Raw genomic sequence first — 26,014 nt, 5'->3', positions numbered from 1 at the left:
TCGATTATAGAGTGCCCTCGAAAAAAAATTTTCAAAATATCTTCAATGTACAGAATTTGACCTGTTACAGTTTTATTATAAGTATTGATGGGTTGCCTAAAAAATATCAGTGAAAGCACACCCGATGATTAGATCAGTTTGTCACCAAATTGTGGGACTATAAATTAAAAAAAAATTACCCCAACAACCGGATCAAATTCAGTATTGGCTGCGCATTCCAGTGGGACAGCTGTTCCTCCCAAACATAAGAAATATAAGTCACATCTGTATGGATGTGGTTTATTGCCGAAGAACTGTGGAGGGCATATGGCGGGCGTGGCCGTTGTAGGCACGTTTTCTGTTGTTATTTCTGTTTTACCCGTGCTAGTTTCTATTCCTATCTCTGTCGTGATTGGTTCTGTTGTTACAGACTCGGTTGTTGTTTCATTACCAGGAAGTGTTGTTTGAGACTCGGATGTTATTGTCGTTTCATACTCGGCTGTTGTTCCGTTAATTCCAGACTCTGTAGTTACTGTTGAATCATACTCAATTGTTGTTGAATTACTAGGGTCTGTTGTTTCGTTACTAGGAACTGTTATACCAGAATCTGTTGTTCTTGTTGAATCATCCGTTGTGGTCAAATTATAAGGCACTGTCACACCAGACTCTGTTGTTTGTGTAACTTCATACTCAGTAGTTGTTTCATTACTGGGTATTGTTGTTACTGTTGTATTATATTCTATTGTTGTCTCATTACTAGTTACTGTCGTTTCGGATTCGGTTGCTGTTACAAATTCTGTTGTCGTTACATTACTAAGAACTGTTGTGTAGGACGCCGTAGTGGTTGTTAGTTCTAATGTTGTATTATCTTTAGTTGATGTAGAAACTTCATCAGTAATAACTGTTGTTGTAAGTAAGATCTCCGTTGTTGTTGGCGGTAAGGTGGGTGTCCATTTACCTTGGCCAGCGAAACAGCCATTTTCTGATATCGTAGCGCATTCCTGAAAAAAAACTCAAAAATTTATGTTTGGGTTGAAACAACAATATTGCAATTGGGTTTTTTCTGTCAAAAAAAATTCAGTAGCAGCCCTGAGTTAGGAAATTGCCGATGTCTCAGTGCCCGTGTCTCAAAAGCACGTAAAGCTGTCTCTAGTAGTGCCGTCCCATTACATTATGAAAGTGTGAGAATAGACAGTAGAGTAAATAGGAGTATCGGTATCACACTTCCATTAATTTACTGTTGATAATTGCATTACAAATGCAAACTGACTATCAAAAAGCGTAATTTTTTCGTTTCACCTACTTTAAATAAACGTTTTGAGTTTGACTTTGACTTTAATTGACATTCAAAAAGAGTCCAGTGTACCAAAAATAAAAATTTCAACAAAGCGTTATTCAAGGGCGGATCAACAAATTACTAAAAACGTATTCTTAGTTCCTCTAGTGCTAGAAATTAAATATTAGATGACCCGTCTACTCCGTTGCTTCGCTATTTATCGACTAAGAAAAAAGGATTTATGAAAATCCAACCCCTTGACTGACTGATCTATCAACGCACAGATCAAACTACTGGATAGATTGAGCTGAAATTTGGTATCTGATAGCTATTATGGCGTAGGCATCTGCTAAGAATATAATTTTGTAAATTCAACCTCTAAGGAGGTACAAATAGGGGGTTTAAATTTCAATTTTTTGCAGTTCAAGGGCATAATGTTGCGGGAATAAGCTAGTATTAAAAAAAATGATTTTTATTCTGCTTTTAGATCGTTGAAGCTATAAGATTAAAAAAAGAAATTACCTTAGCTACAGGATCAAATTCAGCACCAGCTGGGCATTCTAAAGGAACAGCTGTTCCTCCCAAACATAAGTAATACAAGTCACATCTATACGGATGCGGTATATTCCCGAAGAGCCCTGGTGGACATATATTGGGAGTCACTGTTGTTGTAGAAACATTCTCTGTTGTTGTAGAAACATATTCTGTTGTTGTGTCTATTTCACCCGTAGTAGTTTTTGTAGCCATGTCTGTTGTCGTGCTAGGAACTGATGTTACAGACTCCGTTGTTGTTTGAGACCCTGTTGTTATTGTTGTTTCATACTCTATTGTTGTTCCGTTAATTCCAGACTCCGTAGTAGCTGTTGAATCATAGTCAGTTGTGGTTGCATTACTTGGTACTGTTGTTTCATTATCAGGAACTGTTATGCCAGAATCTGTAGTGGCTGTTGAATCATAGTCAGTTGTGGTTGCGTTACTTGGAACTGTAGTTTCACTATCAGGAACTGTTATGCCAGAATCTGTAGTAGCTGTTGAATCATAGTCAGTTGTGGTTGCGTTACTTGAAACTGTAGTTTCACTATCAGGAACTGTTATGCCAGAATCTGTAGTGGCTGTTGAATCATAGTCACTTGTGGTTGCGTTACTTGAAACTGTAGTTTCACTATCAGGAACTGTTATGCCAGAATCTGTAGTGGCTGTTGAATCATAGTCAGTTGTGGTTGCGTTACTTGAAACTGTAGTTTCACTATCAGGAACTGTTGTGCCAGAATCTGTAGTAGCTGTTGAATCATAGTCAGTTGTGGTTGCGTTACTTGAAACTGTAGTTTCACTATCAGGAATTGTTATGCCAGAATCTGTAGTAGCTGTTGAATTATACTCAGTTGTTGTTCCATTACTAGGAAGTGTTGTTCCAGGCTCTGTTGTCGCTGTTGTTTCAAGATCCGTCGTCGTATTAATTGTTGTTCCAGATTCAGTTGTTGTTAGATTACTGAGAACTGTTGTATAGGACGCTGTTGTTGTAACTAGTTCTAATGTTGTATTATCAGTAGAATTTGTTATTTGTTGTGATGTTGTTGTTTCAACAGGGGATTCTGTCGTCTGAAGCACAGTTGTTGTAGTGTCACTTATTATTGTTGTTTCAACTCCATCAGTAACTGTTACTGTTGTTGGGACTGAGGTTTCCGTTGTTGTCGGCGGTAACGTCGGCGTCCATTTGCCTTGGCCAGCGAAACAACCATTTTCAGAAATCGGAGCGCATGCCTGAAAAAAAAGAAGACTGTTGAGTCGTCCATACAATTCATACTTTCCCATGGAAGGAGATAGAGTCTTTCATAAAAGCTGATGGTAAGATTTTTTTTACTCTTAACTATCACCTGGTGGTAAGTGATGATGCAGTTAAGTTGGAAACGGGCTAACCTGGAAGGGGTATGGCAGTTTTTAATAAACCGATGCCCCTTTAATTTCTACACGGCATCGTACCGGAACGCTAAATCGCTTGGCGGCACGGCTTTGCTTGTAGGGTGGTAGCCACAGTCGAAGCCTCCCACCGGACTAGAGAAGTGTTAGACATTACAAAATTCCCCCTGCCGGGAATTGAACCCGGGACCTCCCACTAATAATACCACAGCGCTCACCACTGCGTTAAGGAGGTCGCTAAATGGGAGCAAATCTAAAAATTAAGGGCATGTATATATGCATGTGGGCAAGGGCATACCCTTAATAAAAATGCGAAAGTTTCGCGGGCATCAGCTAGTTCAATGTAAAGATTAAACTTACCGCAGTAAGTGGGTCGAATTCGAAACCGGCAGCGCAAGTCAGCAACGTGGCAACGCCTCCCAAACATAAGAAGTACTTGTCACATTCATATGGATGAGCAACGTTCCCGAAAAATCCTGGAGGGCAGATACTCGGTGTTGTTGTTGTAGTGGTAGTACTAATTGTCGTTGAAACCTCTTCTGTTGTTGGTATCTCTTCTGTTGTCGTTGTTGTTATTGTTGTGGGAACGTCCTCTGTCGTTGTCGTAGGAGGTATAGTTGGAGGAGGTAGTGTTGTAGTGGTAGTACTAGTTGTCGTTGAAACCTCTTCTGTTGTTGGTATCTCTTCTGTTGTCGTTGTTGTTATTGTTGTGGGAACGTCCTCTGTCGTTGTCGTAGGAGGTATAGTTGGAGGAGGTAGTGTTGTAGTGGTAGTACTAGTTGTCGTTGAAACCTCTTCTGTTGTTGGTATCTCTTCTGTTGTCGTTGTTGTTATTGTTGTGGTAACGTCCTCTGTCGTTGTCGTAGGAGGTATAGTTGGAGGAGGTAGTGTTGTAGTGGTAGTACTAGTTGTCGTTGAAACCTCTTCTGTTGTTGGTATCTCTTCTGTTGTCGTCGTTGTTATTGTTGTGGGAACGTCCTCTGTCGTTGTCGTAGGAGGTATAGTTGGAGGAGGTAGTGTTGTAGTGGTAGTACTAGTTGTCGTTGAAACCTCTTCTGTTGTTGGTATCTCTTCTGTTGTCGTCGTTGTTATTGTTGTGGTAACGTCCTCTGTCGTTGTTGTGGCAGGTACGGTTGAAGGACGTAGTGTTGTCGTAGTAGTACTACTTGTTGTTGTCGTTGCTTCCTCTGTTGTTGTTGGCACCTCTGTCGTGGTTATTGTTGTGGGAGGTACGGTCGAAGGAGGTATTTCTGTCGTTGTAGTACTACTTGTTGTTGAAGTTGCTTCCTCCTCTGTTGTTGTTGTTGGCACCTCTGTCGTGGTTATTGTTGTGGGAGGTACGGTTGAAGGAGGTAATGCAGTCGTTGTCGTTGAAACATCCTCTGTTCTTGTTGTTAGCTCTTCTGTCGTTGTTGTAGTTTCAACTCCATCAGTAACTGTTACTGTTGTTGGAACTGAGGTTTCCGTTGTTGTCGGCGGTAAGGTTGGTGTCCATTTGCCTTGGCCAGCGAAACAGCCGTTTTCGGAAATCGGAGCACATCCCTGAAAAAGAGATAAGTTCTCGTAAATTAAGTCGTTTGGGTAAGGAAAGCCAAATGCTAACCCCATAATATTATCCCAAGAACACCATTGTTATTAATGAAAACGGGTCAACCCATCGCCTGCTCACTACAGAGCATAGTCTACCACGCTGGCCAAGTGCGGATTGGTAGACTTCACACACCTTTGAGAACATTATGGAGAACTCTCAGGCATGCAGGTTTCCTCACGATGTTTTCCTTTACCGTTAAAGCAAGTGATATTTAATTACTTAAAACGCACATATAACTCCGAAAAGTTAGAGGTGCGTGCCCGGGATCGAACCCCCGACCTCCGATTGGAAGGCGGACGTCCTAACCACTAAGCTATCACAGCTATATCACAGCTAAATGAGTAATACTAGCTAGAAATTGAGATACTTTTATAAATATCAAACTTACCGCAGTAACTGGATCGAATTCGAAACCGGCAGCGCAAGTCAGCAACGTGGCAACGCCTCCCAAACATAAGAAGTACTTGTCACATTCATATGGATGAGCAACGTTCCCGAAAAATCCTGGAGGGCAGATACTGGGTGTTGTTGTTGGAGGAAGTAGCGTTGTAGTAGTTTGAACCTCCTCTGTTGCTGTAGGTACTACATCTGTTGTTGTTGTTGTCGTTGGAACATTTTGTGTTGTTATTGTTGTAGTTTCCTCCTCTGTTGTTGTTGGTTCCGCTGTCGTGGTTGTTGTTGTGGGAGGTACGGTTGGAGGAGATAGTGTTGTTGTAGTAGTACTCGATGTCGTTGTTTCCTCTTCTTTTGTTGTTTCGGTTTCTGTTGTTGGCACCTCCGTAGTGGTTGTTGTTGTGGGAGGTACGGTTGGAGGAGGTAATGTTGTCGTTGTAGTACTAGTTGTTGTTGTTTCTTCCTCCGTTGTTGGCACCTCCGTCATGGTTGTTGTTGTAGGAGGTACGGTCGGAGGAGGTAATGTTGTCGTTGTAGTACTAGTTGTTGTTGTTTCCTCCTCTGTCGTCGGAACTTCTGTCGTAATTGTTGTTGTAGGAGGTACGGTCGGAGGAGGTAATGTTGTCGTTGTAGTACTAGTTGTCGTTGTGTCCTCTTCTGTTGTTGTTGGTTCCTCTGTCGTGGTTGTTGTTGTTGGAGGTACGGTCGGAGGGAGTAATGTTGTCGTAGTAGTACTAGTTGTTGTTGTTTCATCCTCTGTTGTTGGCACCTCTGTCGTAATTGTTGTTGTAGGAGGTACGGTCGGAGGGAGTAATGTTGTCGTAGTAGTACTAGTTGTTGTTGTTTCATCCTCTGTTGTTGGCACCTCTGACGTAATTGTTGTTGTAGGAGGTACGGTCGGAGGAGGTAATGTTGTCGTTGTAGTACTAGTTGTTGTTGTTTCCTCCTCTGTTGTCGGAACTTCTGTCGTAATTGTTGTTGTAGGAGGTACGGTCGGAGGAGGTAATGTTGTCGTTGTAGTACTAGTTGTCGTTGTGTCCTCTTCTGTTGTTGTTGGTTCCTCTGTCGTGGTTGTTGTTGTTGGAGGTACGGTCGGAGGGAGTAATGTTGTCGTAGTAGTACTAGTTGTTGTTGTTTCATCCTCTGTTGTTGGCACCTCTGTCGTAATTGTTGTTGTAGGAGGTACGGTCGGAGGGAGTAATGTTGTCGTAGTAGTACTAGTTGTTGTTGTTTCATCCTCTGTTGTTGGCACCTCTGACGTAATTGTTGTTGTAGGAGGTACGGTCGGAGGAGGTAATGTTGTCGTTGTAGTACTAGTTGTCGTTGTTTCCTCCTCTGTTGTTGGCACCTCTGTCGTAATTATTGTTGTTGTAGGAGGTACGGTCGGAGGTGGTAACGTTGTAGTACTAGTTGTTGTTGTTTCCTTCTCTGTTGTTGGCACCTCTGTTGTAATTGTTGTTGTAGGAGGTACGGTCGGAGGAGGTAATGTTGTCGTTGTAGTACTAGTTGTTGTTGTTTCCTCCTCTGTTGTCGGAACTTCTGTCGTAATCGTTGTTGTAGAAGGAACGGTCGGAGGAGGTAATGTTGTCGTTGTAGTACTAGTTGTCGTTGTGTCCTCTTCTGTTGTTGTTGGTTCCGCTGTCGTGGTTGTTGTTGTTGGAGGTACGGTCGGAGGGAGTAATGTTGTCGTAGTAGTACTAGTTGTTGTTGTTTCCTTCTCTGTTGTTGGCACCTCTGTCGTAATTGTTGTTGTAGGAGGAATGGTCGGAGCAGGTAATGTTGTCGTTGTAGTACTAGTTGTCGTTGTGTCCTCTTCTGTTGTTGTTGGTTCCTCTGTCGTGGTTGTTGTTGTTGGAGGTACAGTCGGAGGGAGTAATGTTGTCGTAGTAGTGCTAGTTGTTGTTGTTTCATCCTCTGTTGTTGGCACCTCTGTCGTAATTGTTGTTGTAGGAGGTACGGTCGGAGGGAGTAATGTTGTCGTAGTAGTACTAGTTGTTGTTGTTTCATCCTCTGTTGTTGTTGGAACCTCTGTCGTGGTTGTTGTTGTAGGAGGTACGGTCGGAGGAGGTAATGTTGTTGTTGTAGTACTAGTTGTTGATGTTTCCTCCTGTGTAGTTGGCACCTCTGTCGTGGTTGTTGTTGTGGGAGGTAATGTTGTTGTCGTAGTACTAGTTGTTGTTGTTTCCTCCTCTGTTGTGGGCACCTCTGTCGTAATTGTTGTTGTAGGAGGTACGGTCGGAGGAGGTAATGTTGTCGTTGTAGTACTAGTTGTCGTTGTGTCCTCTTCTGTTGTTGTTGGTTCCTCTGTCGTGGTTGTTGTTGTTGGAGGTACGGTCGGAGGGAGTAATGTTGTCGTAGTAGTACTAGTTGTTGTTGTTTCATCCTCTGTTGTTGGCACCTCTGTCGTAATTGTTGTTGTAGGAGGTACGGTCGGAGGAGGTAATGTTGTCGTAGTAGTACTAGTTATTGTTGTTTCCTCCTCTGTTGTTGGCACCTCTGTCGTGGTTGTTGGTGTGGGAGGTACAGTCGGAGGAGGTAGTATTGTCGTTGTAGTACTAGTTGTTGTTGTTGTTGTTTCCTCCTCTGTAGTTGGCACCTCTGTCGTAATTGTTGTTGTAGGAGGTACGGTCGGAGGAGGTAATGTTGTCGTTGTAGTACTAGTTGTTGTTGTTGTTGTTGTTGTTTCCTCCTCTGTTGTTGGCACCTCTGTCGTAATTGTTGTTGTAGGAGGTACGGTCGGAGGAGGTAATGTTGTCGTAGTAGTACTAGTTATTGTTGTTTCCTCCTCTGTTGTTGGCACCTCTGTCGTGGTTGTTGGTGTGGGAGGTACAGTCGGAGGAGGTAGTATTGTCGTTGTAGTACTAGTTGTTGTTGTTGTTGTTTCCTCCTCTGTAGTTGGCACCTCTGTCGTAATTGTTGTTGTAGGAGGTACGGTCGGAGGAGGTAATGTTGTCGTTGTAGTACTAGTTGTTGTTGTTGTTGTTGTTGTTTCCTCCTCTGTTGTTGGCACCTCTGTCGTAATTGTTGTTGTAGGAGGTATGGTTGGAGGAGGTAATGTTGTCGTTGTAGTACTAGTTGTCGTTGTGTCCTCTTCTGTTGTTGTTGGTTCCTCTGTCGTGGTTGTTGTTGTTGGAGGTACGGTCGGAGGGAGTAATGTTGTCGTAGTAGTACTAGTTGTTGTTGTTTCATCCTCTGTTGTTGGCACCTCTGTCGTAATTGTTGTTGTAGGAGGTACAGTCGGAGGAGGTAGTATTGTCGTTGTAGTACTAGTTGTTGTTGTTGTTGTTTCCTCCTCTGTAGTTGGCACCTCTGTCGTAATTGTTGTTGTAGGAGGTACGGTCGGAGGAGGTAATGTTGTCGTTGTAGTACTAGTTGTTGTTGTTGTTGTTGTTGTTTCCTCCTCTGTTGTTGGCACCTCTGTCGTAATTGTTGTTGTAGGAGGTATGGTTGGAGGAGGTAATGTTGTCGTTGTAGTACTAGTTGTCGTTGTGTCCTCTTCTGTTGTTGTTGGTTCCTCTGTCGTGGTTGTTGTTGTTGGAGGTACGGTCGGAGGGAGTAATGTTGTCGTAGTAGTACTAGTTGTTGTTGTTTCATCCTCTGTTGTTGGCACCTCTGTCGTAATTGTTGTTGTAGGAGGTACGGTCGGAGGAGGTAATGTTGTCGTAGTAGTACTAGTTATTGTTGTTTCCTCCTCTGTTGTTGGCACCTCTGTCGTAATTGTTGTTGTAGGAGGTACGGTCGGAGGAGGTAATGTTGTCGTTGTAGTACTAGTTGTTGTTGTTGTTGTTTCCTCCTCTGTAGTTGGCACATCTGTCGTAATTGTTGTTGTAGGAGGTACGGTCGGAGGAGGTAATGTTGTCGTTGTAGTACTAGTTGTCGTTGTTTCCTCCTCTGTCGTAATTATTGTTGTTGCAGGAGGTACGGTCGGAGGTGGTAACGTTGTAGTACTAGTTGTTGTTGTTTCCTTCTCTGTTGTTGGCACCTCTGTCGTAATTGTTGTTGTAGGAGGTACGGTCGGAGGAGGTAATGTTGTTGTTGTTGTGGTACTAGTTGTCGTTGTGTCCTCTTCTGTTGTTTTTGGTTCCTCTGTCGTGGTTGTTGTTGTGGGAGGTACGGTCGGAGGCGGTAATGTCGACGTTGTGGTAGTAGTTTGAACCTCCTCTGTTGTTGTTGGTACTGCATCAGTATCTGTTACTGTTGTTGGGAGTGAGGTTTCTGTTGTTGTCGGCGGTAGCGTTGGAGTCCATTTGCCCTGGCCAGCGAAACAGCCGTTCTCGGAAATAGGGACGCAATGCTATAAATAGAAAAATAAATAAAACTGTTTACATACTCAAACATACAATAGAACAAAGGTAAACAGAGGTATCTTTGTCATTCTCGTTCGATTTGTGTGTTAGTTATATTTAGTTACAATATCATTATCAAACGATATTTGTCCACGGCTAGACATAGGTAGAAGTAGGTAGGTAAGTCTTGTAGCACAAGTAAAGGGAAAAAACAGCGCATGTGTGCTCCCATCGCAAAAAAATAGATATTTTCTTTACAACGTACCTACAGTATTCAACATTATAAATGAAATTGTTTGAATAACTTCGAATTAATTGGAAAAAAGCCTATAATTTGTGAAGTTTATCATACACCGTCATATTTTCTTACTAGTCCAAACTATCATCATCATCAACCGACAGACGTCCACAGCTGGACATAGGTCTCTTGTAAGGACTTGCTACGGTCTTGCGCCGCTTGAATCCAGCGGCTCCCTGCGACTTGTCTGATGTCGTCCGTCCACCTAGTGGGGGGTCTGGTGCGAGGTCGCCATTCTAGCACCTTGAGATCCCAACGTCTATCGGTTTTACAAACTATGTGCCCTGCCCATTGCCACTTCAGCTTCGCAACTCGTTGAGCTATGTGGGTTACTCTAGTTCTCCTACGGATCTCCTCATTTCTGAGAGTCCAAACTATACGTTCTACTACACATCTATACGTTCAGGTTAAAAATTTCACTCTTAACATAAAAAATGTACCCACAGCGACAATTTTAAGTTTGCAATCTTTGAAGCTCATTATCTCAGTTCACCAAAATGGCGCTTAATCTAATATTCCATAACGCAGTCCAAATTTTAGTTGGATATAACACATAAATTGACAGACAGATGAACTGGTTGAAACTAAGTATAAGAGTTTGGTATTTTACAACAAAATTCTAAAAAGGAAACAACAATTAATTAGTATTATAAACTAGCTGACCCGGCGAACTTCGTACCGCCTAACAGTCGATTCTTTATTTTTTTTAATACTTTAAATTTTTCTCTACGTAAGAATCCTCGTACTTATCCTCTCCTACTACTACCTCGTACTATCCTCGTACTTCAAGGAACATTATAAAAAAAGAATTAGCAAAATCGGTTCAGCTGTTCTCGAGATTTGCGATCAGCAACACATTCAGCGATTCATTTTTATATATAGAGAAGATGATTTAAACTCACCGAAACAACAGGATCGAATTCGAAACCGCTGGCACACTGTAGCAACGTGGCATGTCCTCCCAAGCATAAGTAATACTTGTCACATTCGTACGGATGCGCCGTGTTCCCGAAAAATCCCGGAGGGCAAATACTAGATGGCGTTGTTATAGTTGATGTGGTTGTCGTTAGAACCTCTTCCGTTGTCGTTGTTATTGTTGTTGTTTCCTCCTGTGTTGTTGGCACCTCTGTCGTGGTTGTTGTTGTGGGAGGTATGGTCGGAGGAGGTAATGTTGTCGTTGTAGTAGTAGTAGTAGTTGTTGTTTCCTCTTCTGTTGTTGGCACCTCTGTCATAATTGTTGTTGTAGGAGGTACGGTCGGAGGAGGTAATGTTGTCGTTGAAGTACTAGTTGTTGTTGTGTCCTCTTCTGTTGTTGTTGGTTCCTCTGTCGTGGTTGTTGTTGTGGGAGGCACGGTCGGAGGAGGTAATGTTGTCGTAGTAGTACTAGTTGTTGTTGTTTCCTCCTCTGTTGTTGGCACCTCTGTCGTAATTGTTGTTGTGGGAGGTATGGTCGGAGGAGGTAATGTTGTCGTAGTAGTACTAGTTGTTGTTGTTTCCTCCTCTGTTGTTGGCACCTCTGTCGTAATTGTTGTTGTAGGAGGTATGGTCGGAGGCGAAAATGTTGTCGTTGTAGTAGTACTTGTTGTTTCCTCTTCTGTTGTTGGCACCTCTGTTGTGATTGTTGTTGTGGGAGGTATAGTTGGAGGTGGTAATGTTGTCGTTGTAGTAGTTGTTGTTTCCTCTTGTGTTGTTGGCACCTCCGTTGTGGTTGTTGTTGTGGGAGGTATGGTCGGAGGAGGTAATGTTGTCGTTGTGTCCTCTTCTGTTGTTGTTGGTTCCTCTGTCGTGGTTGTTATTGTGGGAGGTACGGTCGGAGGAGGTAATGTTGTCGTAGTAGTACTAGTTGTTGTTGTTTCCTCCTCTGTTGTTGGCACCTCTGTCGTAATTGTTGTTGTAGGAGGTATGGTTGGAGGAGGTAATGTTGTCGAAGTAGTACTAGTTGTTGTTGTTTCCTCCTCTGTTGTTGGCACCTCTGTCGTAATTGTTGTTGTAGGAGGTATGGTCGGAGGCGAAAATGTTGTCGTTGTAGTAGTACTTGTTGTTTCCTCTTCTGTTGTTGGCACCTCTGTTGTGATTGTTGTTGTGGGAGGTATAGTAGGAGGTGGTAATGTTGATGTTGTAGTAGTTGTTGTTTCCTCTTGTGTTGTTGGCACCTCCGTCGTGGTTGTTGTTGTGGGAGGTATGGTCGGAGGAGGTAATGTTGTCGTTGTAGTACTAGTTGTCGTTGTGTCCTCTTCTGTTGTTATTGGTTCCTCTGTCGTGATTGTTGTTGTGGGAGGTACGGTCGGAGGAGGTAATGTTGTCGTAGTAGTACTAGTTGTTGTTGTTTCCTCCTCTGTTGTTGGCAACTCTGTCGTAATTGTTGTTGTAGGAGGTATGGTCGGAGGCGGTAATGTTGTCGTAGTAGTACTAGTTGTTGTTGTTTCCTCCTCTGTTGTTGGCACCTCTGTCGTAATTGTTGTTGTAGGAGGTATGGTCGGAGGAGGTAATGTTGTCGTAGTAGTACTAGTTGTTGTTGTTTCCTCCTCTGTTGTTGGCAACTCTGTCGTAATTGTTGTTGTAGGAGGTATGGTCGGAGGCGAAAATGTTGTCGTTGTAGTAGTACTTGTTGTTTCCTCTTCTGTTGTTGGCACCTCTGTTGTGATTGTTGTTGTGGGAGGTATAGTCGGAGGAGGTAATGTTGTCGTTGTAGTACTAGTTGTCGTTGTGTCCTCTTCTGTTGTTGTTGGTTCCTCTGTCGTGGTTGTTGTTGTGGGAGGTACGGTCGGAGGAGGTAATGTTGTCGTAGTAGTACTAGTTGTTGTTGTTTCCTCCTCTGTTGTTGGCACCTCTGTCGTAATTGTTGTTGTAGGAGGTATGGTCGGAGGAGGTAATGTTGTTGTAGTAGTACTAGTTGTTGTTGTTTCCTTTTCTGTTGTTGGCACCTCTGTCGTAATTGTTGTTGTAGGAGGTATGGTCGGAGGAGGTAATGTTGTCGTAGTAGTACTAGTTGTTGTTGTTTCCTTTTCTGTTGTTGGCAACTCTGTCGTAATTGTTGTTGTAGGAGGTATGGTCGGAGGTGAAAATGTTGTCGTTGTAGTAGTACTTGTTGTTTCCTCTTCTGTTGTTGGCACCTCTGTTGTGATTGTTGTTGTGGGAGGTATAGTTGGAGGAGGTAATGTTGTCGTTGTAGTACTAGTCGTTGTTGTTTCCTTTTCTGTTGTAGGCACCTCTGTCGTGGTTGTTATTGTTGGAGGTACGGTCGGAGCAGGTAATGTTGTTGTTGTAGTGCTCGTTGTTGTTGTACTTTGCGTGCTAGATGTAGTGCAATTCACGGCATGAGGCCAATTACAAACCTTAAAATAAAACAATTAATAAATTAAAGATCGACGGTTTATTTTTATTTTGAAAACATACTTATTAAGCAATTACAATAGCCGGCAGGAAATATTGTACATCGACCTTTACTGTCACTCATACCTATGTGACGATTTGTCGGTCTCAACGACAGAGACAACGCTCTACGAAACCGCTCTCTTTCTAAAAGGTCGATGTACAATGTTTCTTGCTGGGCACTGTATGCTTCTTTTACTCTGTTTATTAAAAAGATAATAAAAGCATTTATTAAAAGAAAAAAGCGTATATATAGGCTTTATTCTTTTTTTGACATCTAATTAAATCTAAAAGGAAAAGGTGACTGGTTGACTGACTGACTGATGCCGATAGCTATTATGACCGCGTAGGCATCCGCTAAGAAAGGATTTTTGTAAATTCAACCCCTAAGGGGGTGAAATAGGTGTTTGAAATTTGTATAGTCCACGCGGACGAAGTCGCGAGCATAAGCTATTATTATTTATTTATCTTTCTTGTCATTCTATTTTGAAAATACAAGAAACAAAATACCAAACTTATTCTAGAACATAAAAATTACAGATCGAAAATCTAAACCACCGCAACGACGCAGGGTGCTGGGAACGCTGGCAGCGTTACCTCGTTGAATGGCCAGACTAATATGCTGACCGAGGTAACTGCCAGCCCTCCGGTCTATTTCTATTTTTAAATTAAGTTATTATAATACCTGTAAATGTGGATCGAAATAAGTCCCAGGCCCACAACTTCTTTCAACTTTCTGTCCGAAACTACAAATGTAGAACTTGTTACAATCAGACTCATGTGGTATCAAATGATGTGTGTTGAAACTCGCTGGACAACCGTTAGGCAACCATTCTCCTTCGGTTGTTGTTGGTGCACGCATTGTTGTTGTTGTTGTTGGATCACTCGTTGTAGTTGTTGTTTGAACCTCGGATGTTGTTGTTGTTGGAGCACGCGATGTTGTTGTCGTTGTTGTTGGGGCTCCTTCAGTTGTTGACGATTTGCAGTCAACCGCGCTCGGCCAGTTGCAAACCTTTTATAAAAAAACGCGTTTTGTTAGCTTAGGTTTTACTCGCGTGGATTTAATTTTAAAAATTTTGATTTTCCGGGATAAAAAGCAAGTAGATAATAATATTATGTAGGTAGTCTGTGTTACTCTCCAGGTCTTTAACTACATCCAAGAAAAAAAAACACGTCGATCTGTTGGTCCGATGCGCGTGATTAAAGTACAAACAAACAAACACACTTTCGTATTAATAATATGGGTAGTGAATATTACTTATTTAACGCATTTAATATGAATATACTTAGTTGTATAACTCCCGCAAATTGCTATTGCGCTGGAACCATGTCTCATTAACATCTAAATGACCTCATTTGACGTATACTTCAGTAAAAATAAACCATCAGCTCGAAACTTCAGTCTAGTGCTGACGTCACTAAAATGGCAGCCACGCGCATTAGCAATTTGCGGGACATATTATACTATAAACAGGCGCATGGCATTGGCATTGCACTTTGATATTTTTTATAATCTGTGAATAATCTGAGATTAGGCATTGAAATCGAACTGATTTATTGATAATTATCCGATAATATTGCTGTATATCCGATTTATTTTATTGTATTTTATACCGACTTCATAATATTATGTTATTATTATAGTACCTGACGTAAGATCGGACAGACTGACGGTTAATACTACCATCGAGCGGTTTGACTATTATAAGGCAGATTACGATACAATTATCGAATACTTAAAAGGCATTGATTGGCAGAATCTAATGGATTTAAATGATGTAAACGAATTGGTTGGTGTGTTTTATGACAAATTGCATACTGCTATATCTAAATATGTTCCTCGGCGAAAAGTGAGGAGTAATAAGTATCCTGCGTGGATAAATAACAACATTGCAAAGAGAATCCAAGAAAAACATAAAATACTAAAACGATATAAAAAGTATAAAAATCCTAGGGATGAACTCGAGTTAAGAATACTTAGTGACCGATGTGACAGACTTACGCGCGATGCTTACAATAATTATAATAAGAAACTTGAAAAGCAAATTCAAATAAACCCAAAAGCATTCTGGACATTCTTAAAAAGTAAGCGTAAAAACTCGAACTCGTATCCTGCTTCTATGAATGATGGAGTCAATACATCTTCTAGTGGTGTTGGAATCTGCAACATGTTTTCAAATTTTTTTGCCTCTGTCTATGAAGACCCTAACAATGCCTGCAATAATAACTGCTCTTCTTCTAATCTGAAAAAAATTCTCTACTTAGGTTATAGCGACAAACTGGCATTTATTGAATTTAGTGAAGACGATATTTTAAAAAAACTTAGAAGCTTGGATATAGCAAAAGGTGCTGGATCAGATAACATACCACCAATATTCATAAAACGATGTGCAACCAGTTTAACTTTACCCCTATATCTTATATTTAAAGCTTCTTTACGCTCTGGAATCTTTCCGTCGGCATGGAAACGAGCAAAAGTTGTGCCAATATTCAAAAGTGAAGAAAAAGAAGATGTTCGCAACTATAGACCCATATCTATTCTTTCAGTTTTTGCCAAGGTCTTTGAATCCTTAGTGTGTCCTATAGTTCAAATGCATTTTCAACGTTTTGTATCTGAACATCAGCACGGATTCTTGCCTGGTAGATCCACGTCCTCAAACCTAGTAAGTTTCACAACCTCGTTATCAGTAGCTATAGACGCGAAAAAGCAGGTGGACACGATATATACAGATTTTAAAAAGGCTTTTGACAAAGTACCACACCGAAACTTAATTGAGAAACTTTCGTATTACGGGTTTTCTGATCCACTACTGCAATGGTTTGCATCATACTTGAATGATCGTTCTTTTTATGTTGTTGTTAATGGTTTCAGCTCATCAGTGCATTCAATAACATCAGGAATCCCTCAAGGATCACACCTAGGTCCAATTTTGTTTAATATTTTTGTGAACGACATTGTCTTCTGCTTTAAACACTCCACACCATACCTGTATGCTGATGATTTAAAATTCACCAAAATTATCTGTTCCCCAAGGGATTCACTTTTACTCCAAGATGATTTTAACAGGCTAACAGACTGGTGCACATCTAATGGCATGCAACTTAATTGCAATAAATGTCTCCACATCAAATTTACCCGCAAGCTTAACGTTATACCAACGCAATACAGTCTAAATGGCATAAATTTAAAAGAAGTCGATCTCATAAAAGATTTGGGGGTTATGTTAGATAGCAAGTTGACATATCTTGATCACATAGACAAGGTTATTGGCAAATCAACAAAACTGTTAGGTTTTATTATGAGGCAAGGTAGAACCTTTAAAGAAACCAAAACTAAAATAGCTCTTTATAACAGTCTTGTTCGCAGTAACCTGGAGTACTGCAGTGTAGTGTGGCGGCCGCATTATGCTACACACTATTTAAGATTAGAGCGTGTCCAAAAAAGATTCATGTGGCATCTGTCATTTTCAGCAAGGATACACAAAACAGTTATTTCTTATAAGGATAGAGTAAAATATTTTAAAATGATGACCCTTAAAAATAGAGGTGACTTGCTAGATCTTATGTTCCTATATAAATTGCTAAGAAATAAAGTAGACTGTCCAAGTTTACTTAGCAAAATCAATTTTAGAGTGCCGCGTAGATATCCACGCACTGCCATAACTCCTTTAGTGCCACCACTCAGCAGAACAGTCTTCGGGGCCAACGCTACTCTGCCCCGGTTGTGTAAACTATACAATGAGCGCAGTCAATTGATAGATATAAATACAAATTCGATTGCTATGTTTCGTAAGTTAGTGATAAGCGACCTAGTCAAAAGCTAGCCAATAGCAGTACCTACCCTGAACCTGGAATTTAATATTACTATTAAATTATTTTTGTAATTTTAAAATTAATGAATCTATATTTTTACTTTTACATACCTACCTAGTTATCTACTTATTATTTTTTTAGTCTCATTTCAAAATATATTTTTTGTATCTAAACTACCTTTATAAAGTGAAAGTACGTATAATGAAATAGAAATTAATTTTAGAAATAAGAGTGTGTTAGAACTTAGAATGTGTAGAATATAAGAAAATAGTAATTAAGTATAAACGTAAAAAAAAATTGTAACATTATATTATACCTAGTAGTTAATTTAGTTTTTTTAACATATTTATTAATTTTACAGTAGAACGTTTACCTACTGTTTACTTTTTAACCATACCTACAGACATACTGAATGGAATCTTTACCTACTTAAATTTTTATCCCCTTTGTAACTCTGATATCTGTACGGAATTTGCATGCAGTGTTTACTTTTAAATGATTTAACATAGTTGTGCATGATAGAAAAACCTATGTATTTATTATAGTTAGTAAGTTTTATGTTAAAATCGCTAGTAAACCATTCAATAAAAAATAAAAAAAAAAAAATAAAAATAAAAAAAAAAATTATTATATTACCTTTTACTATTGTAATAATCTATAATCTAAACTTATAATAAAACTGTAATAGGCCCAATCCTGTACATTGAAGATAAAATAATAAGATAAAATATTTTGAATTTTTTTCGAGGGCACTCCATGATCGGTACTGAACCCAAAACCGTAATTTTTTTTATTTTTGTCTGTCTGTATCATGGCCGCGCATCACGCCAAAACTACTGAATGAATTTCAATGAAACGTAGTATGACTTGACTTTATACTATGAGGAAGGACTTACGACAATTTTTATCCCGAAATTGAGTATGGTTCCCTTAGGAGAGGGGATGAAAGTTAAAATGTCTACTGAGTCGTAATTCATTAACGTGTAGTCCGATTTCTTTCATTCTTTTTTTGTTAAATTAGACAAACTTTAAAGATTGTCCTGTAAATATTTCAAGGTAATCGGTTATGTAGTTCAGAATTTATCACATCATAATCCTCAGTATTGGGTCGTATCCGTATCCTCTTGAAACACCTTGATTTTTACATCTTTATTACCTGTTAGCTCCCAAAGCCACCATGATCCAAACAAACTTTCCTTCCATACATAGAAAACATCAATACCTACCCATATATTATAAATGCGAAAGTGTGTTTGGGTATTGGTTTGTTGGTTTAATGATTTGTTGGTTTGTCCTTCAATCACGTTGCAACGGAGTAATTAAAGACCTTGGAGAGTGTCATAGGCTTACTTTTTATCCCGGAAAATCAAAGAGTTCAGCCGTTTTTGCGTGATTGAGTAACAAACATCCAAACATCCACACTTTCACATTAATTATAATAATTATTAGGAATTAGGATTAGGATTTATTCAGATACAAGTTAGCCCTTGATTGCAATCTCACCTGATGGTAAGTGATGATGCAGTCTAAGATGGAAGCGGGCTAACCTGGAAGGGGTATGGCAGTTTTTTATTAAACCCACACCCCTTTGGTTTCTACACGGCATCGTACCGGAACGCTAAAACACTTGGTACAGCTTTGCCGGAACATTCTTAGAACGACTTTTTTCTTACCTGTATCTTCGGGTCAAAATATAATCCAGCAGGACAATTTCTCTCGACCTTCTCGCCAAACACACAATAATAAAACCTCGAGCAGTCCCACTCGTGGGCCAAGAGGTGGTGGACCTCAAAGTCCTTGGGGCATCCGTTTGGTAGCCATTTTGTTTCGCAACCAGCAATTTCTGGCCTGTCACATTTCTGAAATTAGTTGTTTTTATTTAATTTTATAGAGTAGCGCTTGGCTGCAATCAGACCTGGTGGCAAGTGATGATGCAGCCTAAGTTGGAGCACGCTTGCCTAGAAGATGCCTGTTCACTCCTTTTTATGAAGTCCAAATATTGTAATTGGCGGGAATAAAGAAAGCCGGAAGGTCATTGGCATGGCATAATGTGGCATGCAATTGTATATCAAATCTTTAAAAGAGCAACCGCCGAGTTTCTTGCTGGTTATTCTATATAATATGGATATATATCTATATATCAATATTTTTATGAACCTTCCATCACACCCCTCCCGCACCGCGTCACTACCGCAGGAACCTACTCAGTTAGGTATACGTTGTAAGTACCGCAAATTGCTAATGCGCGTGGCCGCCATTTTAGTGACGTCAGCACTAGACTGCAGTTTCGAGCTGATATTTTTATGTCAGCTGACGTCAAAATGACGTCATTTAGATATTAATGAGACAGGGTTCCAGCGCAGTAGCAATTTGCGGAACTTATGTGACTTATAGAATAGAATAGAATAGATTTTTTTTTTTAATAGGAAAATTCCAGCAACGCACAAGACTGCAAATACTATTTTATACATGGCATAATTTTGTACCTATATCAAATATTTGAAAAGAGCAACCGCCGAGTTTCTTGCTGGTTCTTCTCGGCAGGAAAGGCATTCCGAACCAGTGGTAGATGCATCCGACTATTCGTAAGCACTTGTAAAAGTTTATACGAATAAAAAAGATTTTCATTTTCATTTTCATTTTCAATATGTTTTTTATTCAAATAAACTTTTTACAAGTGCTTATGAATAGTCAGGTAGATTTAATTTACTATGGTTCGGAATGCCGTTCCTACCAAGAAGAACCAGGAAGAAACTCGGCGGTTGCTCTTTTTAATTTTTCAATATACAATGTTTACCGTACTATACAAGCCATTGCAGCCCCATGCATTGCTGGAGCGAGTCAAATCCAAGCTTTTTTATCATTTACATAGTCTGCGATTGTATAGGTAATATGCTTTTTTTAGGAGCATACATTAAACACATTTTTTAAACTTGTGTAAAAGCAAGTCTAAAATTGTTTGTGGAATTTTATTATAAAACATTACACTCATTCCCACAAATGACTTTCCCACCTTCCAGAGGCGAAGCGCAGGAGTAGCAAGCTTATTTCGGCTTCTAGTTTGCCTATCGTTAAAATCACCGTTTTTTTTTGTAACTGAACTGTGAATGTTTTGTCGTACAAAAATTATATTATTGTAAATATATTGGAAACCTACTGTAAGAATACATATTTCCTTAAATATCTCTCGTAGGGAATTTATAAGTATAAATACCTCTGATCCAGCATCAAAATGCAATCCAGGTGGACAATCCATCTCTACTTTAATACCAAACGAGCATTTATAGAATTTCTTACAATCGTGGTGTGGTAACAATTTATTAACACTGAATTGCATGGGGCATCCATTCGGTAGATACGTATCAGATCTCTTATTTCTAATTCTTCTTTCTTCTTCTTTGTCTTCTACATTTGTGTTTAATTCTCCTACATTTGTGCTTAATTCGTCTTTTTTACATTTCACTTTCTCCGATGTTTTGCATTCCTAAAATATTCATAAAAAATTAATAGTTAGGTAGCGACAAATTTTTTTATAATATTTTTTGTCTTTAATCTGAAAAAATATAAATTGCTATATTTTACAAGGAATGTTCTTAAAAATACTATAAATTACATAACAGAATAATACAGTTACACATTACATTATATAAAACTTATAAAAGTTAAATATTTACTTATGTAGGCACAATAGTTGCTTAACAAAATATATACAACTTTGTTTAGGAAGTAAGTAACTTGTACAATAATTTTAAGTAAAACTTAATAAATACAGCTGCTCAAATAAATATGGCAGTTTTCAGATATTTTTTACAAATTATTTTCCGAGATTTTTCATAGATCTATGAATTTTAATACTAAAAAGAACTAAAATTTTAAACTACTTAAAAACTAATTTTAAAACTAAAATATTTTAGTTTTTTGTAGTACTAAAATATACTTTTTATAGTTGTTTTTAACGTTTACAATCTGTAGGTAAGTGTTAAAAGTAAAAAAAATAAAACTACTTAGTATATATACTTAACCTAGCCTGTAAAAAACACGACCACTCCAATCTATACCAACAAATCCAATATAAACAAAAAAAAATCACGCCAACCCATCAAAATCATATAATACACAACATCCACATTTAAAAATTACCAAGTAAAAAGACAACCCAAAAAAAACCCAAAACTAAGTAAAACACACCAGTAGTGACACTTACCCTTACAGTTAGTTGTATCGTTGGGTGACCATCCACTCTGCTGCTATTTTAACTAAAATTGACTAAATTTAGGAATTTTTAAAAAAATATTTTTTTCTAATATTGGCTCAAACAAATTATAATATTCTTTTAGTGGACTTCAAAGTATATCATTATATTATTACTAGGTTATACAACGCTGTATAGCTAACAAAAGAACTGTGGATCAATCTTTAGACTAACTTTCGTTATAATAATGAGACTGCAGTCAAGCGCAAACCTGTCAAATGTTAAAAATATTTATAATTTTGTTGGTTAGCGTGATATATTTTTGTGTCATTTATTAATTAATAGGTATAGATAGGGGTTTTAGAGCTGAACTCATATTTGAGTTTGGAACATATTTTTTTTCTTGACGAAATTAATTAATAACTTGTCCAAAAATTTATACAAAATGTTGTTTCAAACCCATCATTGAGATCAGCTTAAATAATAACAATCACAAATGCAAAAACAATTTATTAATACAAAAAAAACTAAAATTAAACTACAAATATGTTTTGACTATTTCAGATGACGATGTATCTATGTATTAATTTATCTAAACTAAATTCCGGATTACTAAGCTATATTGTAAAAAAAACAAAAATAAATATATTTTTTACTAATGTGCGACTTTAAATCTGGAATAAAATTAGGTAGTTTTCGCCAAATTTTAGTTTCGATAAATTAAAATAGTTATAAATTTAATTAACGACTGCGTGTCACAAAATTATTATCAATATAAAAAAACCGGTCAAGTGCGGATCGGACTCGCACAAGTAGAGTTCCGTACCATCGTACAAGAAATAACTACTTTCGCTAAGACTTTAGTTTTAGTTCTCTTCACTTGTGCTATAAGCTACTACTACCTGCCTTTCATGATTCAAGGTCAATGGGAACTACCCTACAGGTTTCGATTCCCTTGACAGGTCTTGACAGACAGACAGACAACGAATTGATTCTATAAGGGTTCCTTTTTAGGGTTCCGTACCTCAAAAGGAAAAACGGAACCCTTATAGGATCAGTCTGTCTGTCTGTCTGTCTGTCTGTCTGTCTGTCCGTCTGTCTGTCAAGAAACCTACAGGGTACTTCCCGTTGACCTAGAATCATGAAATTTGGCAGAGGTAGATCTTATAGCTATCACACAAAAAAAAATAGTGGGGTATCATATGAAAGGTCTTCACCTGTACATTCTAAAACAGATTTTTATTTATTTTTATGCATCATAGTTTTTGAATTATCGTCCAAAATGTCGAAAAAATACGACTGTAGTACGGAACCCTCATTGCACGAGCCTGACTCGCACTTGGCCGGTTTTTATCTGGAGTTACGGAACCCTAAAAAGCATAATAATATTTATAAAAAATTAATAAATAATTGATAGGTTTTTAATAAGATATAGATCTAGACACGTAGATGCGTATCAGTTGATAAAAATACAAAAAGCGGCAATTTTTTACTGAGTATTTAAGTGTTTTTTCTATGTGATCACTATGTTTTTAACATAATTAGTAAATAGTGTATAATTTAGATGGTTTTATGATACGTTTACTTTACAATATCTCGCAAGTGTATCAGATTGATTCTTGTCTTTCACTGATAAGTTCATAATGCACTTGTAAAAATTTCCAATAACAAGTTTGTGTGAAGCCTCCAGTTTACTTTGGCCCAATACATCCGGCAAGCGCCTTCGGCTATGCCAAAATGCTTTCATGTGTGTATCAAAATCATACACGATTCGGTAAATTAGCCAACACTAGTGGTATAGATGTTTGCCGAGTGCAATGGGCGAATGTATAAGAGGGACGTTAAAAGTACAGTAATACGGCAGAAAATAATGTAGGTACATCGACCTTTAGGAGGAGATAGAAGATTTGTACAGCACTGTCTCTGTCGTTGAGATCGGCAAAACGTCATTATAGGTATGAGTGACAGAGACAACGCTCTATAAAGCCGAAAGTCATTCTAAACGCCGATGTACATTAATTTCGGCCGCGTATTGTACATCGACCTTTAGAGGGAGATAGCGGACTTGTAGAGCATTGTCTCTGTCGTTGAGACCGACAAAACGTCCTACAGGTATGAGTGACAGATTCAACGCTGTACATAGCCGAAAAGTCATTCTAAAGGTCGATGTATATTACTTTCCGCCGCGTACTGTAATCAGACTAATCGAAAGTCTACGTCACCACAATAACCATATTTTTAGGGTTCCGTACCTCAAATGGAAAAACGGAACCCTTATAGGATCACTTTGTTGTCTGTCTGTCTGTCAAGAAACCTACAGGGCACTTCCCACAGATCTTATAGCTGACATTTGGGGGAAAATCTCAAAACCGTGAATTTAGGGTTAGATCACACAAAAAAAATTGTGGCCATGAACTAATAATTAGTATTTTCAACTTTCGAAGTGAGATAACTATATCAAGTGGGGTATCATATTATGAAAGGTCTTCACCTGTACATTCTAAAACAGATTTTTATTTATTTTTATGCTTCATAGTTTTTGAATTATCGTGCAAAATGTCGAAAGAATACGACTGTAGTACGGAACCGTCATTGCGCGAGCCTGACTCGCACTTGGCCGGTTGTTTTTTTAATCATCTAGTATAAAAACAATCAAAAATCTCCTTTTCTAAACTTTTTGGTAAAATTAGCCGAGAACACCATATCGAAGCTTTTCATCTTTTTCTGAGGGCATTTGAGCAACAGTTTAATATCTTCGGTGCAATGAAAGTATTTATCGCAATCCGAATTTTCCGGTAGTTTTAACATGACTTGCCATTCGCTTGGACAATCGTGTGGTGGTATTGGTCTGACTGTTGTTGTTGTAGGCAAAGTGGTCATCACGGATGTGCTTGTTGTATAATTTCCTCTTGTCGTAGTGGATAAGTTTGTTGTAGTGGTTATTATAGGTGTTGTTGTATTTATGGGTGTTGTAGTGGTGATTATAGGCGTTGTTGTGTTTATGGGTGTTGTAGTGGTGATTATAGGCGTTGTTGTGTTTATGGGTGTTGTAGTGGTGATTATAGGCGTTGTTGTGTTTATGGGTGTTGTAGTGGTGATTATAGGCGTTGTTGTGTTTATGGGTGTTGTAGTGGTGATTATAGGCGTTGTTGTGTTTATGGGTGTTGTAGTGGTGATTATAGGCGTTGTTGTGTTTATGGGTGTTGTAGTGGTGATTATAGGCGTTGTTGTGTTTATGGGTGTTGTAGTGGTGATTATAGGCGTTGTTGTGTTTATGGGTGTTGTAGTGGTGATTATAGGTGTTGTTGTGTTTATGGGTGCTGTTACTGTTGTCGTATAATTTGTCGTAGAAGACGCTATACTTGTATTAGCTGTCCATATCGGTGTTGTTGTATTTATCGGTGTTGTAGCGTTTGTTATGGACGTAGTAAGTCTTGTTCTTGTAGTTTCCAATGGTGTTGTTCTCGGCGTAGTTGAGTCGATGTCTGGAGGCCAGTCGCATATCTAAATATAGGTTATTATTGTAAAAGAAACATGTAGGTACATGCAGGGACTTAAATAACACATAGAATCTTAATAAGTATAGAAGACACGGTCTGCCCGCGAAATTCAAATTTAATTTGGTTTTTCGCAATTTGTAAACTAATAAGACAAAGTAGGCTTATGGCATTCAAATTGAGCCCCTAGCAGTATCGTCTTCACAGGTTTGTATGAAAATCTTTACTTGAAAGTGTTCAGTTTAAGAAATTAGTCAAAATAATGAGTTTGACATGAGCTACTCACAAATTAGCTATTATTTTGACTAATTTCTTAAACAGGTCACTTTCAAGTAATTTTTTTTTAAATAAACCTGTGAAGATAATATTCCTCATGGTGAAATTTGAATGCCATAACTTAAGTCTACTTTGTCGCATTAGTTTACAAATAATTGTAAAAAACCAAATTTGAATTTCGCGGCAGACCCGTGTCTTGGACCTTAAACACAAAAATTTCACACAATTAATATTTAATGCTCATCTATAGAAAATATTATAATGTAGAGAACTATATTAACTCTTGTGTACATAATAATTTATAATCGGTAGTAAATTAAATTATTTTTTTAATTTTTAGTGTAGAACAAACGGGGTTAGGTATTGAAGTCGGTTTTTAATATTTTTTATAAAAAAAATATTTCACAATATTTAGTGTCCCCCATGTATTAAAATATGCTACGCCTGGTTAAAAATCTACTGTTTACTAAGCTGTTACACTGACACGCGCGAGCAATTTACTGTTATCCGTTGAGGAGTTCCATTATCTATCTTCGAAGATGTTCAGCAGATCTTCACCAAATTTATATGGGATCACCTTGGAAGTATACCCTTTCAAATAAAAAATAATTTTCAAAATCGGTCCAGGCATCTTCGAGTAATCGGGGAATATACATTTAAAAAAAAGATTCCGACGAATTTAGAACCTCCTCCTTTTTTGAAGTCGTTTAAAAATCGCAAGTCATCATCATCATCATCATCAACCAATAGACGTCCACGGCTGGACATAGGTCTCTTGTAGGGACTTCCACACGCCACGGTCTTGCGCCGCGGCCGCCGCCATCCAGCGGCTACCTGCGACTCGTCTGATGTCGTCCGTCCACCTAGTGGGGGGTCTTCCAACGCTGCGTCTTCCGGTGTGAGGTCGCCATTCCAGCACCTTGGGACCCCAACGTCTATCGGTGGTACGAACTATGTGCTCTGCCCATTGCCACTTCAGCGTCGCAACCCGTTGAGCTATGTCGGTTACTCTAGTTCTCCTACGGATCTCCTCATTTCCTCATTGATGACGTAGAGAAACTCCGCACATAGCTCTCTCCATCGCCCGCTGAGTGACTCTGAGCTTTCTTATGAGGCTAAAATCG

General features: G+C 38.9%; 1 protein-coding gene across 1 annotated transcript in view; it reads right to left on the bottom strand.

The window, feature by feature from the left end:
• LOC117994602 (mucin-2-like) overlaps positions 1–26,014 on the bottom strand; it is a 44,867-nt gene that overhangs the window by 9,658 nt on the left and 9,195 nt on the right. Inside the window, exons 3-11 of the mRNA XM_069508056.1 lie at positions 23,929–24,621; positions 20,140–20,409; positions 18,599–18,784; positions 13,798–14,124; positions 10,643–13,075; positions 5,152–9,450; positions 3,533–4,714; positions 1,778–3,016; positions 180–980 (exon numbers count right to left, since the gene is read on the bottom strand). Coding sequence (XP_069364157.1) covers positions 180–980; positions 1,778–3,016; positions 3,533–4,714; positions 5,152–9,450; positions 10,643–13,075; positions 13,798–14,124; positions 18,599–18,784; positions 20,140–20,409; positions 23,929–24,621 — 11,430 coding nt within the window. The remainder of the gene's footprint in view (positions 1–179; positions 981–1,777; positions 3,017–3,532; positions 4,715–5,151; positions 9,451–10,642; positions 13,076–13,797; positions 14,125–18,598; positions 18,785–20,139; positions 20,410–23,928; positions 24,622–26,014) is intronic.

Source organism: Maniola hyperantus, chromosome 27 (assembly GCF_902806685.2).
Source record: "Maniola hyperantus chromosome 27, iAphHyp1.2, whole genome shotgun sequence".
NCBI classification, from domain to species: domain Eukaryota; kingdom Metazoa; phylum Arthropoda; class Insecta; order Lepidoptera; family Nymphalidae; genus Maniola; species Maniola hyperantus.
The sequence above is the reverse complement of the archived record's forward strand: the minus strand, read 5'-3'. Positions and strand labels throughout refer to the sequence as shown.